Consider the following 17948-nt stretch of genomic DNA (forward strand, 5'->3'; position numbering starts at 1 on the left):
ATGCACAAATCAGGACTATTATAAAATATTCTTCAGTTTGTCGGATAGCTGCTGTTCAAACAGCGCTTGAATCTTGGCACAAAGCAGCCATTTAATCGGCACTGCACCTGCCACGTTAATACTTGTAGGTACTTGGCTGTTTACAAGATGCTATACAGCCTCCTCGGCAATGCTTCCCCAAACTTATGGTACATGTTCTACTATCTAGCAATAATAAAAGCAATGGGTCCCTGCAAACAGCACTGACTGCATGTGGCATACCATCCTAATTTTAGAAAAGGATACAAGGACCACAGCAAATGGCAGTATTTATTGCCCTTCCACAATGTTTTTAATTGTGGGAGTATCTTTGCTTTTTTTTAAAAGGGGTGTTTAAGGAGGTGCAAAATATGCTGGCTTGAAAAGTTCAAAAATCCAGATTCAAAAGTCGATGTGATATGAAATTTCATCATGACAGCCATGCTCTTATCTTTTATTGTCTATATTTTGAAATCCCCAGATCCAATGCAGGATTTTTTTTTCGTATCACTTTCTCAACATGGCTTTCAGTTTCAAGATATTTGAACTTGTACCCTTAAATCCTTCTTTTCTTGTAAATAGTTTAAGATTGGGTCCTCCAATTTATTTTCTGTCTTATTATTCAAATTAAAATGTTAAATTTCACACAATGGGTGTTGAATTTTATTTATAACTATGCTGGCATTCGTTAATGATGTGGTAATGGGACACTTGGAGATGAATGGGATTGGGCATGAATTTATGAAAGAAAAATCATGTTGACAAATCTGGAATTTTTTACGGCTCTAACAGTATAAATAATTGAGAATGAACCAGTTGATGTGATGTATTTGGAATTTATTCAGAAGACTTTTTTATTCTTTAAGTAAATTGGAGTGTATTGTATTGTGGATAACATGCTGGTTTGGATTAAGGGTTGGTTAATGGACATAAAGCAGTGTAGGAATAAATGAGTCACTTCTGGGTTGGGGAGCTGTGATCAGATAATATGGGGACTGTTGTTGGCCCAAGCTGTTTAGTTTTAATCATTGACTTGCATTGAGTGGGATATCTCCAAATTTGCCGCTGATACAAATTGTGAGAGAAATTGAGTGTTGAGAGAAATGCAGAGAGGCTTTGTGAATAAGTAATGATATAGTAAATGTTAAGTTATGTGAGGAAATGTATGAAAAGTTCAAAGTAAACATTGTCAAAGCACACATATATTACCATATACAATGCTGAGATTCATTTTCTTGTTGGGCATACACAATAAATCCAATAACCATAATAGAATCAATGAAAGACTTCACCAACCAGTGTGCAAAATACAACAAATGGCAGATATCAAAAAGAAAATAAAGAAATAATGATAAGCAATAAATATTGAAAACCGGAGATGAAGAGCACTTGAAAGAAAGTACTTGGGTTCTGTGAACAGTTCAGTGTCGCTGCAAGTGAAGTTGAGTGAAGCTGTCCCCTCTAGTTCAGGATCCTGATGGCTGAGGAGTAATAACTGTTCCTGAACCCAGCGGTGTTATCTCTGAGGCTCATTACCACCTTCAAAATGACTCCAATGAGAAGAGAGCATGACCTGGGTGGTGAGAGATCCTGATGATGGATGCTGCCTTACACATCTATTTTAGGAGTGTGAAAAGCAATGGTGTTCAAAAAGACCTTGTACACAGATTGCTGAAAATTAATATACAAGCTCAGCAAGCAATCAGAAAAGCAAAGAGTATGTTGGCCTTTATTGCAAGAGGATTTCAGTGCAAGAGTAAACTTCTTTTTTCAGTAATATTGTACTCTGAGACCATGTTGAGAATACCTATGCATGCCTTTCTCCCTATCTAGAGGTAAACACTTCCCATCTTCATCAGAACGGAGGAAGAAAGAAATTGCACGTCCTCAGTTCTGGTCAAGGGGTTTTGAACTGAAGCATTAACAATTTTCTCTTTCCACAGATGCTGCTCAGTTCCTCTAGTATTTCTGTTGTTGGTTCAGATTCCAGCAAATGTAGTTTTACTTGCTTTCCAGTGTATTATTGTTTTTGGGATTTGAATGGAAAAAATATTTTTCATAATTATAAAAATATTGAGAAGCTTTATCAATGAGCTGTTTGTTTTTGTTTTCCAGAAAATAAAGATACAGGACGTACAATTTGGGCTGCTTGTTTTTGGCATTGAACCTGCATTTTCAACTGCAATTCAGCATTCTCCAGTAAAATAAATTGAGATTTTTGGATGCTTTGCCTCTAGGATCAGCCTCACTGGGGCAAGACATAACTGCAGATCATTTTATCTAATTGGTAAGTGATTTCTTTTAATAATAAATTTCAGCAGTTTATTCACATTATCTTTCTTTTTGCTTCCCTTACACACAATATTGCACTTTTTCTGCCAAGTTTCCCTTCTCTAACTGAGCCTATTCTTCATCTTTTGTTTGCCACATCACTGTACTGACTGTACTACTCAATTAGCACTGTATTGCTCTGTAAGTCATTCAGTAAAAATGAACAATAGAAATGCCAAACTTAAAACTGTGTCCACCTGTACTCAGAATTGTTATGCACTCTAATCATTTCCCCATTTAGCACAAAGTTTTGCCTTTCTCCTTTCAACTTTGCTCCCTGTGGATTTGTTACTTTATACAATTTAGGATATTTTACTAAGTTCCTGTAAGTTATATTCACTGTTTTACTTTTATTAGTTTTTTTTCAATTTAACTTCCTCAGATATATATAAAAAATTGTTGAAACAGTTTGTCCTGATTCTTTTCCCCACTTGCCCTTTAATCAATTGAATGAGGCTGAAAGGAGATCATTTGAAGGTTTGTAACTTTCTCTAAGTTTAATATTTTAGAAAATAGAGCTACCATCCATCACTTTTCAAAATACTAACCGCATGGTTGTTTTAGTAGTCTGCTTTGAACACTCGGAATGGCATAATATAGATTTTGATAACTCCATTTTTCCTACTTGGATAAGAAACAACATTGAATTTGTCCAGTGCCTTTAAAATCACAAAGCATCACAGCAGAATTATGGGACATGGGGGATGGCGGAATAGAGCTTTGGAAAATCATATTTTGAGTGATAGATGGAGTGGTTCCTGTTAGAATCTATCTGAATAAACAATATATTTTATGCATGTCCAAGCATTCTTTGCTTCAGATTTTTATATTTGGATTTCAGAATTTGAACTCCAATACAAGTCAAGAAATAAAAGTTCTGTTTGTTGAAAAGTCTAAATAACTGACTAATAACTTGGACAGGCTCCATCCTGTAACAGTGTCTGTGGTATGTTAATATTGTCTGTAGCTTTAGTGTAAGTAGTCAGTCTATGCACAGTGAAAAATTCTTTCAGTAGCTCTAGGCATAAGAACAACTGTCTAAAATTTGGACTGGACTTCCTTTTGCATTAACTTGAATGCTAGAAAAATAAAATGGAATGCAAAACGATTCATATAATAGCAAAATACGGACATGCCAATTGCAAGTACACAGCACATGCACTGGCAATTTGTTGCATAAACAGCATAATTTCTCATCTTGACTACAATAAATAACATTTGAATTTGGACATTAAACTTGTTAACATCATGAGTCAAGTTTTGAGTCAAATTTTCAGTAAAATATTTTTTTTCCCAAAAGCCATAAGCCATAGGCGTAGAATTAGGCCATTCCATAATACATATTTTCTCTTCGCTGTTCTAAATGGACGTCCCTTAATTGTGAGGCTGTGGCCTCTGGCCCTAGACTTCCCCACTATTTGAAACATCCTCTCTACAGCCACTCTAACTAGGCCACTTAATATTAGATAAGTTTCAATGAGATTCTCCCCCCTCCCCATCTATTCTTCTAAACAACAGTGACTACAGGACCAGAGCCATCAAACACTCCTTTTATGTTAACCTTTTCGTTCCTGGGATCACTCTCGTGAACCTCCTTTGGACCCTCTCCAATGCCAGTGTATACATTCTTGGATTCGGGGCCCAAAACTGCTCACAATACTCCCAAGTGTGGTCTGATTAATGCCTTTATAAAGCCACAGTATTACATCCTTGCTTTGATATTCTAGTCCTCTTGAAATTAATGCTAACATTGCATTAGCCTTCCTTACCACCGAGTCAACCTGCAAATTCACCTTTAGGGAATCCTGCACGAGGACTCACAAGTCCCTTTGCGCCTCTAACTTTTGAATTTTCTCCCCATTTAGAAAATAGGCAACACCTTTATTCTTTTACCAAAGTGCATGATCATGCACTTCCCTACACTATATTCCATCTGCCACTTCTTTGCCCTTTCTCCTAACCTATCTAAGTCTTTCTGAAGATGCCTTGCTTCCTCAACACTACCTGTCCCTCCACCTATCTTCATATAATCTCCTAACTTGGCCACAAAGCCATCAATTCCATCATCCAAATCATTGAGCTATAAAGTGAAAAGAAGTGGTCCCAACACCAATCCCTGTGGCACACCACTAGTCACTGGCAACCAACCAGAAAAGAGGTGTATTGGTAGATTGATTGTCATAAAATATCTTGGACAACTCTGACTGCAGAAGCATGCTGCACAATGGGAGAACAGAATGTCTTTTGGTACATTAATAAATCAGACTTTGTAATTCAGATATATATCCCTTACTGTATTTGAAAGTGCAAGATTTGCTAAATAAGTTTTCTAATAACACTGCATTGTTTAAAAATTGAAGGGAAAACAAAAATTAAAAACCTTGGGGGATTTGCAATCAGTGACAGAAGTTAAGGAGCATCATGTCCCTTTGTCCAGAAAATAGCAGACTGGCTGGAATGATCTTTGAGTTAAAGAGACTCTTTTCTTTTGAAATCTTATCTTTGGATGTGCACCTCATTGATGTACCATTGATAAGCAGGTTAGCATCACTAATGAACACAATAAACTGCCAACCAAGATAATGTCTGCTCCAGTATGATAATGAATTGAGATTATGTTATTGAATTTCACCCAGTAAAGAACTGGCAGGTAATATCCTCTCAATAACCTTTTTTCCCTCCCCTCTCAGATCTTAACCAGAGATGGGAAGTAATGTTAAGGTCAATAGCTGCATGTCACTTTGCTGTGTTCATAGCAGTACTTTTTACCTTTCTATGGCCCTCTCGTGGAATTAGAATTCCTATTACCCTCACCAAAGGGTTTTTCTTTTTCCCCAGGTCCTTCCAAAGATGAACATTTTTATTAATGGTGGTATTTTGTGATAGTGCTAAAGGGATCAATTAGGCAGAAATGTATAACAGGATACAGATCGATTTCATCAACAATTAGGATGGGATATTTCAATTTTAATACTGGAGTGTAAAAGTTGTGGCCTGTTTTGATTTGGATATATACAGTCGACCCTCCTTATATTGGGGGATTGGTTCCGGGACCCCCCGCAGATACCAAAAAACATGATGCTCAAGTCCATTATATAAAATGGCGTACTACTTGCATATAACCTACACACATCCTTCCGTATACTTTAAATAATCTCTAGATTACTTATAATACCCAATACAATGTAAATGCTATGTAAATAGTTGTTGCACTGTATTGTTTAGGGAATAATGACAAGAAAAAATGCTAATACAACGAGTGCTGGAGAGAGAACTTCCGAGTTTTCCCGATCCGCGGTTGGTTGAATCCACGCATGCGGAACCCGCGGAGAAGGAGGGACGACTGTACTCACAAAAATGAGAGGTTAAATAGAAAGCATGATTGGCTAAGAAAGAAGAGGTGAGGCATAAGGTGATTATTTCTCCAAGGATTACAGTTCGAGCTGTTGAGAGTACAAGGCCAGATTTAATTAACCAACTCAAGTTACTTAATTAGACCTGCTCATTAGTCATAATATTGTATTATATAGAACCATTAATGTAGGAACATTTCCCAAGGCACTTACAAATACTGGAAGTGTTATTAAACAATTTTTTTTACACAGACAGTTGAGGAGAAATCAGGGCAGATGCTGAAAACCTTTGTCACAGAACTAGGGTTTAAGGTGAGTCTTGAAAGCTGAGAGGGAGGTGAGGTACAAAAATTCAAGGAGGAAATTCTTTGCCTTTGCAATTGAGGGTACATATATCAATGGTGCACTGCTTTAGATGTGGGAATAAGCAAAAGGCCAAACAAAAGCTTGCAGATTTCTCTGTGGGTCATATGCTAGGAGAATCGTTGTGGTTGCATGCTTAACTCACTGCTCTACTCTCTCTACTCTCACAACGCTGTGGTAAGCACAACTCAAACCCCATCTATAATTTTGCCAATGACACAGCAGGTGTTGGTAGAATCTCAGATGGTGATGAGGTGTAAAGGTGTGGGATAGATTTGCTGGTTGAGTGGGTCACAACAACACAATCTTGCACTCAGTGTCAGTAAGACCAAGGAATTGATTGTAGACTTCATGAAGGGGAAGTCAGGAGAACATGTACTAGTCCGTATCGAGGGTGTGGAAAGGGTGGGCGGCTTCGAGTTCCTGGGTGTCAACATCTCAGAAGATCTATCCTGGGCCCAACATATTAATGAGATTATGAAGAAAGCAAGCCAGTGGCTATATTTCATTAGGAATTCGAGGAAATTTGGTATGTCACCAAAGACTCCAGCAAATTTCTATAGGTGTACTTTGGAGAGAATTCTGACTGATTGCTTCACTGTCTGGTATGGAGGCAGCAATGCACAGGAAAGGAAGAAGCTGCAGAGAGTTGTAAAACTCAGCCAGCTCCATCATGGGCACTAACTACCCCACCATCAAGGACATCTCCAAGTTGCCTCAAGAAGGTGGTATCCATCATAATGCCCCTTACAACCAACACGCTCTCTCTTCACTGCTACCAAAATGGAGGAGGTACATGAGCCTAAAAATACACGCTCAATGTTTTAGTAACATCTTGAAATTTTTGAATGGACTATGAACCCATGAACACTGCCTCATTTTTTGCTCTCTTTTTGCACTATTATTTTTTATTGTAACTTACAGTAATTTTTTATGTAATGCGCTGCTGCAAAACAATAAATTTCACAACATGTGTCAGTGTTGAGGCTGATTCTGAATCAGAATTGAGGCTGAGATTCTGGAAATTTTATATAGGATTTTAAAGAGACAATTTTAAGTTGCTATTTCATCAATAAGGATGCGATAAACTCAATATTGCTATTCAAGAAATGAAGAGTGGAAAAAAGGAACAGGGATTGCTAGATCACAGCTAAACATAAGAAGCTGGAATTATTAAAAAGTGATAACATTTTGAAATGTCATTATGAAATAATTATGCTATGGGAGGAGGCCATTTGTCTTATCAAGTCTATTTCAACTCTGAAAACAATCCAACTTTACCCACATTTTTCTATAACCCATTCTCTCTTGCAAGCTTCTGATTTTCCCAACTAACCATAGGTAAGCGGTACTCTGCAGTAGCCAACTAATCTAATACCAGAACATCTTTGGGATGTGGAAGGAAGCCAGAGCACCCAGTAGGAGCCCATGCATGCACAACAAGAACATGCACTGGAGATCGATACTGAACCCAGGTCATAACAAAAATACTCTGATATCACAGTTGCTTTTATGAAAGGAAAACCATGTTTAACAAAATGTATTTGTTCTCTACAGATATAATTAATAGGATAGACAAAGGAAAGCCAGTAGGTGAGCTGACCGGAGGTGCAGTGTAGATGCTGAGTATTTGGATGTGACATCACACCACGTGTCAGGAATGCTTACAGTTTGAAGATAATATGGATGGAGGATTGGTTAACAGACAGAATGTAACAGTAGAAACGAATTAAGTTAGGTTCAGGGTGGCATGAAGTGACGCTGGGTGCCTCTGGGATCAGTAATGGTAATTGGAGTGTCATGAGAAGAAATATGAAAGATGCAACAGTGTTATTATTTATAGATGGGACTATTTCAAATTGCTCATAAGAGAAATAGGAGTATTCTTGTGCCATGTACAATGAGAAAGCCTTGCTGCCTTGGCGTTTTGTGTGGTGAGTACTCAATACAGTTTTGTCTTTCATTTGAGGAGGGGTATTCTAATATTGGGGGTCATGCCCAAGGATTCACTAAATTGACGTTTGTGTGAGGAAGTTGCCTGTGAGGAAAGATTGAGCCAATCTGAAGAATAAAGCATCTCAAAACAGAGAAAAGAAATCTGCAGGGCGGGGAGGAGGTGGGGGTGGAAGGATAGGTGCTGTGAGGCTATTGTTTATATTGAAGAGGGAACAGTTTGAGGAAGTGGTCCCAGGAAAGCAACCAGCATTAAAATTAATTTTTCGTGCATTGTGTATCTTTGAAGTTCTCTGTTCTTTTCAGTTGTGGTTGCCTGGGCACTTAAGTATTTTCAAGGCTGAAAAATTATTCACCTGTTGGGAAATGCAAAGCTGGAAAACAGGAATTGAGACCAAAATTGCTTTGATCAAAATAGAACAGGCTCGAAGAGATCTGTGGTTTACTCCAGCTTCTGAAATTTTAGGTTAATTAATTAGAAGCCAAAAAAGAATAGCAAGTACAGAGTGATGGGCAAATATTTACATAAATAAGGATATCAATTGATGTAACGATCACCTCCAGACCAGAGCCTTACAACTTAGATTTCATTGCATTAACTAATTTTGTAAGGCATAATAGATACGTTTGTTACTTCAATTTCATAGACTTCTCGCTCACAGGTTTGATTAGAACCTGTTAACGATCCTTCGTGAATCCAATATAATTTACAGATTAAACAATGATATTTTGTACCAGTCGGATACTTTTTATGTTTATCATCAGCACGTGTTAATCTAAGTTTTATTTTGCCACAAATATGATTAACATTCTCTTCTGTTTTCCCCTTTTGTTTTCGTGTTCCAGATCAGAGAATAGGGTGAGCCCTTGTCTCCTGCCACCAGTGGCAATGCAGTAACCGGCTCCGACAGGCAGCAGGTGTCGACTGACTGCACCTTCTTACGGCGATTCCTGCGTCTGCTCTCTATTTACATTTGCTTTTTGATACAGCCAAACTCGCCATGTACGGAAGCTCCAGGGCAGTGGGCCATGTGGAAGGCAGCCCTTCGAGGTCCCCCCGACTTCCGCGGTCTCCTCGGCTGGGCCACCGGCGAACAAACAGCAGTGGAACAGGAGGGGCAGGGAAAACGTTGTCAATGGAAAACATCCAGTCTCTTAACGCTGCCTACGCCACCTCTGGACCCATGTACCTGAGTGATCACGAGGGAGTCGCCTCCACCAGTTTTCCCAAGGGAACCATGACTCTGGGCCGAGCGACTAACCGGGCAACCTACGGAGGCCGTGTCACGGCCATGGGCAGCAGTCCAAACATCGCCTCCGCAGGGCTTCCTCCCGGAGGAGATGCCCTCTCGTTCAGCGATCATCACCAACAGCAGCACAGTGCCATGATCACTCCATCCTCTCACCACCACCACCATCACCACCAAGTGCCCTCCGCCTTGAGGCAGGTCCGTGATAACACCATGGTTGATCTGCAGGCTCAGCTCAAAGAGCTGCAGAGGGAGAACGAGGCACTCCGGAAGGAACTGGAAATCAAAGACACCAAGCTTGGATCATCAATGAACAGCATCAAAACCTTCTGGAGCCCTGAGCTGAAGAAAGAACGAGTGTTGAGGAAAGAAGAAGCCGCCAGAATGTCAGTCTTGAAAGAACAGATGAGAGTGTCTCACGAGGAAAGTCAGGTACAATTGTTTTCATAATCCGTTTTTTATTTTCTTAAAACATTTAGATAATAGATTAGAGATTTTTGCCAAGCCTAAAATTATTAAAATGCAAATAAACTACTAGAAACAGAGGTCCACAGTCTCTGTGACAGCAACATTATTACCAATCTACTTGGTGAGATAGATCATAGGAAGCACTGGACCCCACCCACCAGAATGTTATTTCCCACTGCCTGAGATCTCCCTGTTACTTGTTCTAACTTAGTCACACACTTTTGTGTGTGTGTGTGTGTGTGTGTGTGTATGTGTGTGTATGTGTGTGTGTGTGTGAGAGGCATGCAAGGGATTACAGATACTAGAATCTGGAGCAGCAAATAAAGTACAAGAGGAACTCAGGGCTTGAGCAGTATCTATGGAAGGAAATGGACAGTCGACTTTTCCAGTGGAGTCTCTTTAATTGGATTCAAAGGCTGGAGATACCCAGTATATGAAAACCACTGCTGGTGCTGATTGTTAAACCACTATGTTTAAGATCGTCCTGGTCTAACATTTGCGTCATGTGAATTTAACTTGCAATGTATTAACCTAACCCTGAATGATGATCCACCTCCCTGACCATGGGAAGTGAAGGTCATTGAAGTGAATCTAGGTAGTGTAGAACTTGTACAACAAAATCTGTGTGGTAAGGGTGGGGAAGTTGAGTGGGACGCAAGAGGCTGAGAGTGGTGACATGATTGGTCTGCAGAAATTTTGGCTGTTTTATTGAGCTTGATACTGAGCTTTTGGAATGCTCCTTTTTTTAATTTCAAGTGGATTTCAATTTTACTTGGGCTTCTTCGGTGCTTCACTGTTGTCACTTTTATCTTGCCTCTAGAGCTTAGCTAGTTTATTTATGTTGGAATCAATCTTCTAAATTTGCTCAGTAATTCAGGCAGAGTCAAAATGGGCATTAACTGCTAAGTTAATCATATTATTGACAATTGCTTCTATTGCTTTGTTGGATGATTACTGGGAATTAGCTGAAGTGTACATGTCCTACTGTTTGTGGACCTTGCAACACTTGGCAACCGTCCAGCTTCTTGGGCTGGTGTCAAAGCTGTAGAGCTACTTCAACAGAAGGCCTTGATGAACAGCTAAGTACAAGTCTTCATTGCAGGAGAATTGTTATCAGGACCCATTGACCTTTGGTGCACTTGGCATTTTTTTGATGTTATTTTATGAAGTGAATTATTTTGGCTGAAGCTTGGCTTCTGTGAAAGTGTGGACAAAGTTAGGTTATCTACTTGATAGTGAGGGACAAATTCTTCTGCTTTTTGTGCTCATTTGCTGGGTTTCTAAAAGACTTCCCTAATGAGTTGTTTTATCATCCATTACTGTTGGAAACATTGGCAATGAACTTGCCAATGTTTCCAACAATATTCCATGGCGTATTCATCATGATTATCATCCATGTTGTCTAGCTTCACCTGTTTGTTGCTTATTTTGAGTATAGTTTGGGTAAAGTGGTGTGTTTTTTTGGCGTGCTCTCCTAAACTGCCCCTAAGTAAGTTGGTCCCCTGTCTAGACATTAATAATGGAGAGATGACTATGTCTGGACTATAAATTGTGTTGGACTGACCATTACCTGTTGGTGGCAGCATAAGATAAAGTGACTACTATGATTTATCTGAATCTGTCAGAAGTACCTCACAGGATGATTTGTGTTTTAATTATGAGGAGGGGATTTAATCTACAGGAGGACAATCTGGAATTAAATTTTGTCAGTTCTGTTGTGGAAGGATGCAGTGGCAGCAGGAAGGATGAGGATGAAGACATGCAAGTTTAACCCTCACACTGAGCCTGTGGCAGGTGGTATAAAAATCAATTTGGCAGTCATGTCCTTCAAGATTTAGTCAGTAGTGGAGCTACTGAATCATTGCTGGCAAAAGATGTTGATTTTCTCCATGCACATTTTGTTGTTTTTTTTTGGGGGGGGGAAGGTTTTCATTAATTAAGATAGTCATATTTTAACAGTTCATATGAAAATATTTGAAATAACGTATATTTTAAATTTTGTTCAAAATCAATTTTTGTACATACACATCACTAGGAATTAAAATTCAACAGCCTTGCTACGTTTGCTAAAATTTTATTAGGTGTTCTCTGATGATAAAGAAGTCTGAACATATTTATATTTAGCAGTTTTCTTTTAAAGGAAAAAAATTAAAAAAAAACTTCAGGAAAAAAAGATTAATTACAATCAAAATGGGGGGGAAAACAGAAAATTGTAGATCTTTAAGGTTCAATTATTTAATTCAAATTGTTCAATTTTAGTATGTGTGTTTCAGCGTGGAATAAAATGAAATTTAAGAATTGAACAAAGGATTATGTAACTGGGTACACATTCTCTACAGTTGGGTTTCTGCTCACCTTGGAGGTAACTACTGTGCAAGGTCTGTGTTACTGGCATCTAACACTTGTGTGTTTTGAATAAACTGCATGAGTCCCGCATAGGCAACAGCACAGCTGATAAACAAGGACCACTACAACAGAAATAATCTGACTACAGCAGATTACAGCCAGAAAAAACTTGATTGCAGTGTCTTCCTACTTACATGGAGCATTGTTCAAATGGAAAAAACATTGCAATACAGTAGTGCACATGAGCGAAATATCAGCATCTGACAGCCAGTATAGCCTGTGTTTTTTTTTCGCTTTAGCAGTCTGCACATCTAATCTGGGCTGGGCTCATAAGGAGAAAGGGGCAACTCAAAAGCATATTAAAATACCTAGAAAATCAAGTCAACAAGCCATTCTAACTGATGTGAAAAAATAGATTTATTAAATTTTATGATATCAAGTCATCTGATGCTTTTGTTTTACATGTTCAGATCTATTCTGTTCTCTTACTATTTTCACCACTGTTCAGGACACTGGTGAGAATGTTAGATTTCAACCTGTATCAGTATTCCAAAAATTGCCTGGTAGCACTCACATCTACTGTAATTAAGTGCTTTGAGAGGTCGTTAATGGCTGGAATCAACTCCTGCACGAGGAAGAACCTTGATCCGCTGCAACTTGTATACCACTACAACAGGTCCACATGCAATCTCACTGGCTCTCCACTCAGCTTTGAGCACTTGTTCAACAGCAATACGGGCATAAATCAGGCTATTGTTTATCAATTACAGCCCGGTGTTCAAAATCAATCATCTCCTCAATACCAATCGACAACCTTTAGATCCTGAGTCCAGTACCTCCCTCTGCATCTGGATCCTGGATTTCGCCAGGAGACCCCAATCAGTGTGGATACATAAAACTACTTCTTCTTGCTGACAATCAGGGATGTGTGCTTAGCCCACTGCTCGATTCTCTCTACATTTATTACTGCGTGGCTAGGCACAGTTCAAACACCATCTATAAATTCGCCATGACACTGCTGGCAGACGAGGAGGCATACAGGAGTGAGATAAGTTGGTTGCTATTGCAGCAACAACCTTGCACTCAGTCAGTGCAACCAATGAATTGATTGCCGACTTCAGGAAGCACACACCAGTTCCTCATTGTAGAGTCAGCAGTGGAAAGGGTGAGAAGCTTCAAGTACCTGAGTGTCAGTATCTCTGTGGATATGCAGCATCTTGAAAAAAGTATTCAGCCCCCCACAACTATTGTCACATTTTACTGTCTCACTTTCTAAATTTAAAATATATTGAAGTAGAATTTTTTTGAGCGAATCTACAAAATACTGTGCATCATGTCAAATCAAGAGAAAAATTCCAAACTCGTCAACAATTTACTAAAAAGAAGAAATAAAAACAAAGCTGTGAGGCTGAAGAAGTATTCACCCCCTTTGTAATCACTACGCTAACTTTCCTCAGGTGCAATATACCAACTCACCCAAGTTGTTGATGTTGAAAGTTGTAGGATCACCTGTTTTCATTGAATTCATAAGAATAAATACCACCTCTCTGTAAGGTCCAACAGTATGGTAGATTTTCAACAGACCAAACTAGAACGAAGACAAAAGAACATTCAAGACAAGCCAAGGAAATGATAATAGATCTGGGGGAAGGGTGCAAAACCATCTCGAAGGCACTGAACATACCTCGAAGCTCGGTGCAGTCCATTGTGGAAAAGTGGAAGAAGTATGAAACCACAGCTACACTGCATTGGTCAGTCTGCCCCTTTAAACTTAGTCACCAGAGAAGAACGATACTTGTAAGAGAGGCTACTGTGATGCCAGTTGTCATTGAGTGAGCTGCCGAAGTCAAAGGCTGCAACTGGAGATGAAGTTCATGGCCATACAATCTCTAAGGCCTTGTACAAAAAGGATATTTATGGAAGAGTGACAAAGAAGAAGCCCTGCTTTTTTTTTAAAAAAAAGGCATATCCTTGTTTGTAAAGACTTTGCAAAGTGTCACTTAGAAGATGCTGTAAAGATGTGGAAGAAGATCTTCTTGTCGGATGAAACTAAAGTGGACCTTTTGGCCTCAATGCTAAGTGGTATGTGTGGCATACATCTAATATTACGCCTCAGCCAGGTAACACCATCCCTACTATAAAGCATAGAGGAGGTAGCATCGTGCTATGGGGATGCTTTTCAGCAGCAGGGACTGTAAATCTGGTCAGGATTTATGGGAAGATGAAGGCTGCTAAATACAGAGAGATCTTGGATTAAAAACCTGCTGGCCTTTGCCAGAAGGCTTAAATTGGGGGGGATGTTCATCTTTCAGCAGGATAATGACCCAAAGCACACTGCCAGAGCAACCATAAAGGAAAATTGATGTCCAGTCATAGTCCTGACCTTAACCTGATCAAACATCTGACAAGACATCAACATTGTTGTCCACCACCACTCCCTAACTAATCTGGCACAGCTTGAGTAATTATGCATGGAGGAGTGGGCAAATTTTGCTCCATCACGTTGTGCAAAGCCAATAGAGACTTGTGCAAAAAGACCACAGGCTGTGATAGGTGCGAAAGATGGTTCAACTAAGCACTGAGGAAAGGGGGATGACTACTTTTGAACTGCTGACATTTCAGGTTTTCAACCTTTCAGTTTTTCATGCTTTACAATTTTCCCTTTTTTGTGGGCTCTACTGTGAAAAGAGCATGTGATTCACAAATAAAAGTTGATCAAAATCCCTAACTGTAATACTCATTCATGTGAACAAAGGGTTGGCGTCTGAATACTTCTACGAGACACTGTATCCTTGTCTCAACATATTGATATAATCATGAAGAAAGTGCACATTTTTGGGTTCTACACTCTTCCAATTATTTGTACTTTTTCTTACCGTTGAAGCACTGTTCAATTGCTCATCTCAACTAGAAATCCCATGGTTAATTTGGGTACCTGATCTGCTTGATTGCTTGAAGGTGGATTTCACATTTTTTTTCTTTTATTAGCTCATAAACAACCTGCATATATTTTACTAATTCCATTTCTTTTTGTTTACATCCTGTTCCAGTCAATGAGTGGATAACTAAAGTTCACAAGAACTGTAGCTCCATTTCCCGATGTGAGATGACTCCCTAGTTTTTGCTTTCTGACTTTTATTTATAGAATAGACTCTTTCTATTTCCATCCCACTTTATCTTTCTCGTCTTTCTGATACACCGAGGGAGCTATTGAATTGTAATATTATTGCTAATGAATAATGCAAACATTGATCCAAATGATTTTTGAAACATTTCTGGGTAGTGTGTTATTTGCATTGCCAGGCAGTGGTGCAGTTGGATTTGTGCTGCATATTTGCCATGAATTGCTAAAGTTAATGTTAAAATTAATAGATCTTATTTCTTAGATTTGCCTTGTAAAATTGTGGGATGTGGCTTGTGGAAAGGTAACTGAGCTATAGGTCTCTAATTAAAATAGTTACGTTGCATTGTTGCTATGAAAGTTAACAATTCCTTATTAAAGAACATCTGATATTAATATCCATACAATAGATATTGCAAGATTAGAAAGGAAGTAGTCTGTGCTCTCTGTTTGTGCTTCTTAGTTTTGAAACACCTTTTCTCGCTTGTAAAGATACATTTAATTCTACAGGTGTCCCCCGCTTTTCGAACGTTTGCTTTACGAAACTTCACTGTTACAAAAAACCTACATTAGTTACCTGTTTTCGCTAACAGGTGTTTTCACTATTACGAAGAAAGGCAGCGCACACCTGAGCAGCCGCTCTCCCCTGGATTCGGAACGGCATTCTAGCCGGCATTGCTTAAACACGTGCCTGTGAGCAGCCATTAGCAAGATGAGTTCTAAGGTATTGGAAAAGCCTAAAAGAGCTCGTAAGGGTGTTACACTTAGCGTAAAACTAGACATAATTAAGCGTTTCGATCGTGGTGAACGAAGTAAGGAAAAGTGAGTTTGGCTTGTGGAAGCTGAGGAAGATGATGTTGAAGAGGTTTTGGCATCCCATGACCAAGAACTGATAGATGAAGTGCTGATGCAATTGGAAGAGGAAAAGATAACAATCAAAACCGAATTCAGTAGCTAAAGTGAAGTCGTCCAGGAACTGAATGTGAAGCAACTGCGTGAGATTTTCGCTGCAAAGATAAAGTACGACGTTAATTTTGAAAGGGTACGTTGGTTTAGGGCATACAGTATTTGCAAGATGGTTTGAGTGCTCACAAAGAACTGTATGATAGAAAAATACGCGAGGCTCAGCAGTCAAGCAAGCCTTCCACATCAGCCACAGCAGACGGCGAACCTCAACCTTCGACATCAAGGCAGGCTGTCATCGGAGAAGATGATCTGCCTGCCCTCATGGAAACAAACGACGAGATGACACCCCAGTGTCCCACCACCCCAAAACCCGGTCCGCAGACAGATTCCAATCTGCGGAGAATGCAGTGGTAGCCGGGAGGCATCCAGCACATCTTTAAGAAAAAAGTCAAAATAAATTTGCTAATTAATTAGGTGCCGCCCGGCACGTAATTGTCAGCCCAGATCAGAGGTGATTGCTGATTGCGTCGGCTCTGATCTGTGCCGACATTTACGTGCCGGGCGGCACCTAATTAATTAGCTTGTTTATTTCGGCTTTTTTCTTAAAGATGTGCTGTGTGCCTCCCGGCTACTGCTGCACCCCTGCATGCTTTGCGGATCAGTATTGGTCGGTGGCCCAGAGGGTGGGGGCCACTGCACCACCCCAAACTCTGACGACTCAGTCTAACACACCATCATCAGTGTGCTTGGCAAGCTGTCTTCCTGATTCCCGTAAGTGATACTACACTGCACATATATTATTTCTACCTTATATAGGCTGTGTATTTTTACGTGTTATTTGGTATGATTTTGCAGCTTCATAGCTTAAAGGTTACTGGAGAGAGTGTTTCTGCCAGCAGCGCTTGCGTGAGATTTTTGCTACAGAGAACAGTGCTGGCAATGATTGTGGAAAAGTATATCTACTTTATATAGGCTGTGTATTTATCATATCATTCCTGCTTTTACTATATGTTACTGTTATTTTATGTTTTATGTGTTATTTGGCATGATTTGGTAGGTTATTTTTGGGTCTGCCAACGCTCACAAAATTTTCCCATATAAATAAATGGTAATTGCTTCTTCGCTTTACGACATTTCGGCTTGCGAACCATTTCATAGGAACGCTCTACCTTCGGATGGCAGGGGAAACCTGTATTTATCAAGTTGTTACTTGAACTCTTTTTCAGCCAAATCAAGTGAACATGAGATTGTAGTTATAGTATTCTGTCACTGAATAATATAATTTCTGTCTACAAGGAAATGAATCATTCCCTCAAAAGGTCAGGAATCCTGATTCTGGTTTAATTCGGAGAAGGAAGTCTGAGCATCAGAGCGGGAGTGCCATGGAAGCTGTTTCGAATTTTTCGGTTTTTTTTCATTGGCGTTCAGAGAGGCAGGACTGCTCAGGCGTGTGACGTCGGGCAGTGAAGCACGGAAAATTTAAAAGGAACACAGCCTTATACAGCGGGCAGCCTCGTTTGCAGACGGTGGAGTGAGCAGGGAGCAGAGTGAAGGCTTAAGGGCTTTGGCTCATCGGGCTTTGGCGGAAACAGGCGAGGCGAAGAAGGTTTGGTTTTCAATTTTTCCTGTTATTTGAGGGAAGGGGGAGGTATGAGTGTGAGGGCAGCTTGTTGTTCTCGGTGTTGGATGTGGGAGGTCCTGGAGTCTCCCAGCCTCCTGGACATCCACAGCTGTGCAAGGTACGCTGAGATGCAGCTCCTAAGGGACCGCGTTAGGGAACTGGAGCTGCAGCTCGATAACCTTCGTCTGGTCATGGAAAGTGAGGAGTTGATAGAGAAG

At 39.8% G+C, this 17948-nt stretch overlaps 1 protein-coding gene across 3 annotated transcripts in view; it reads left to right on the forward strand.

The window, feature by feature from the left end:
* LOC134356860 (ERC protein 2) overlaps positions 1-17948 on the forward strand; it is an 878083-nt gene that overhangs the window by 11843 nt on the left and 848292 nt on the right. For all 3 annotated transcript variants that reach the window (XM_063068069.1, XM_063068071.1, XM_063068070.1), the window contains exons 3-4: positions 2134-2305; positions 8865-9700. In XM_063068069.1, the coding sequence (XP_062924139.1) occupies positions 9020-9700 (681 nt within the window). In that variant the 5' untranslated portion in view covers positions 2134-2305; positions 8865-9019. The remainder of the gene's footprint in view (positions 1-2133; positions 2306-8864; positions 9701-17948) is intronic.

This window comes from Mobula hypostoma, chromosome 15 (genome assembly GCF_963921235.1).
Source record: "Mobula hypostoma chromosome 15, sMobHyp1.1, whole genome shotgun sequence".
In the NCBI taxonomy this organism is placed as follows: Eukaryota; Metazoa; Chordata; class Chondrichthyes; order Myliobatiformes; family Myliobatidae; genus Mobula; species Mobula hypostoma.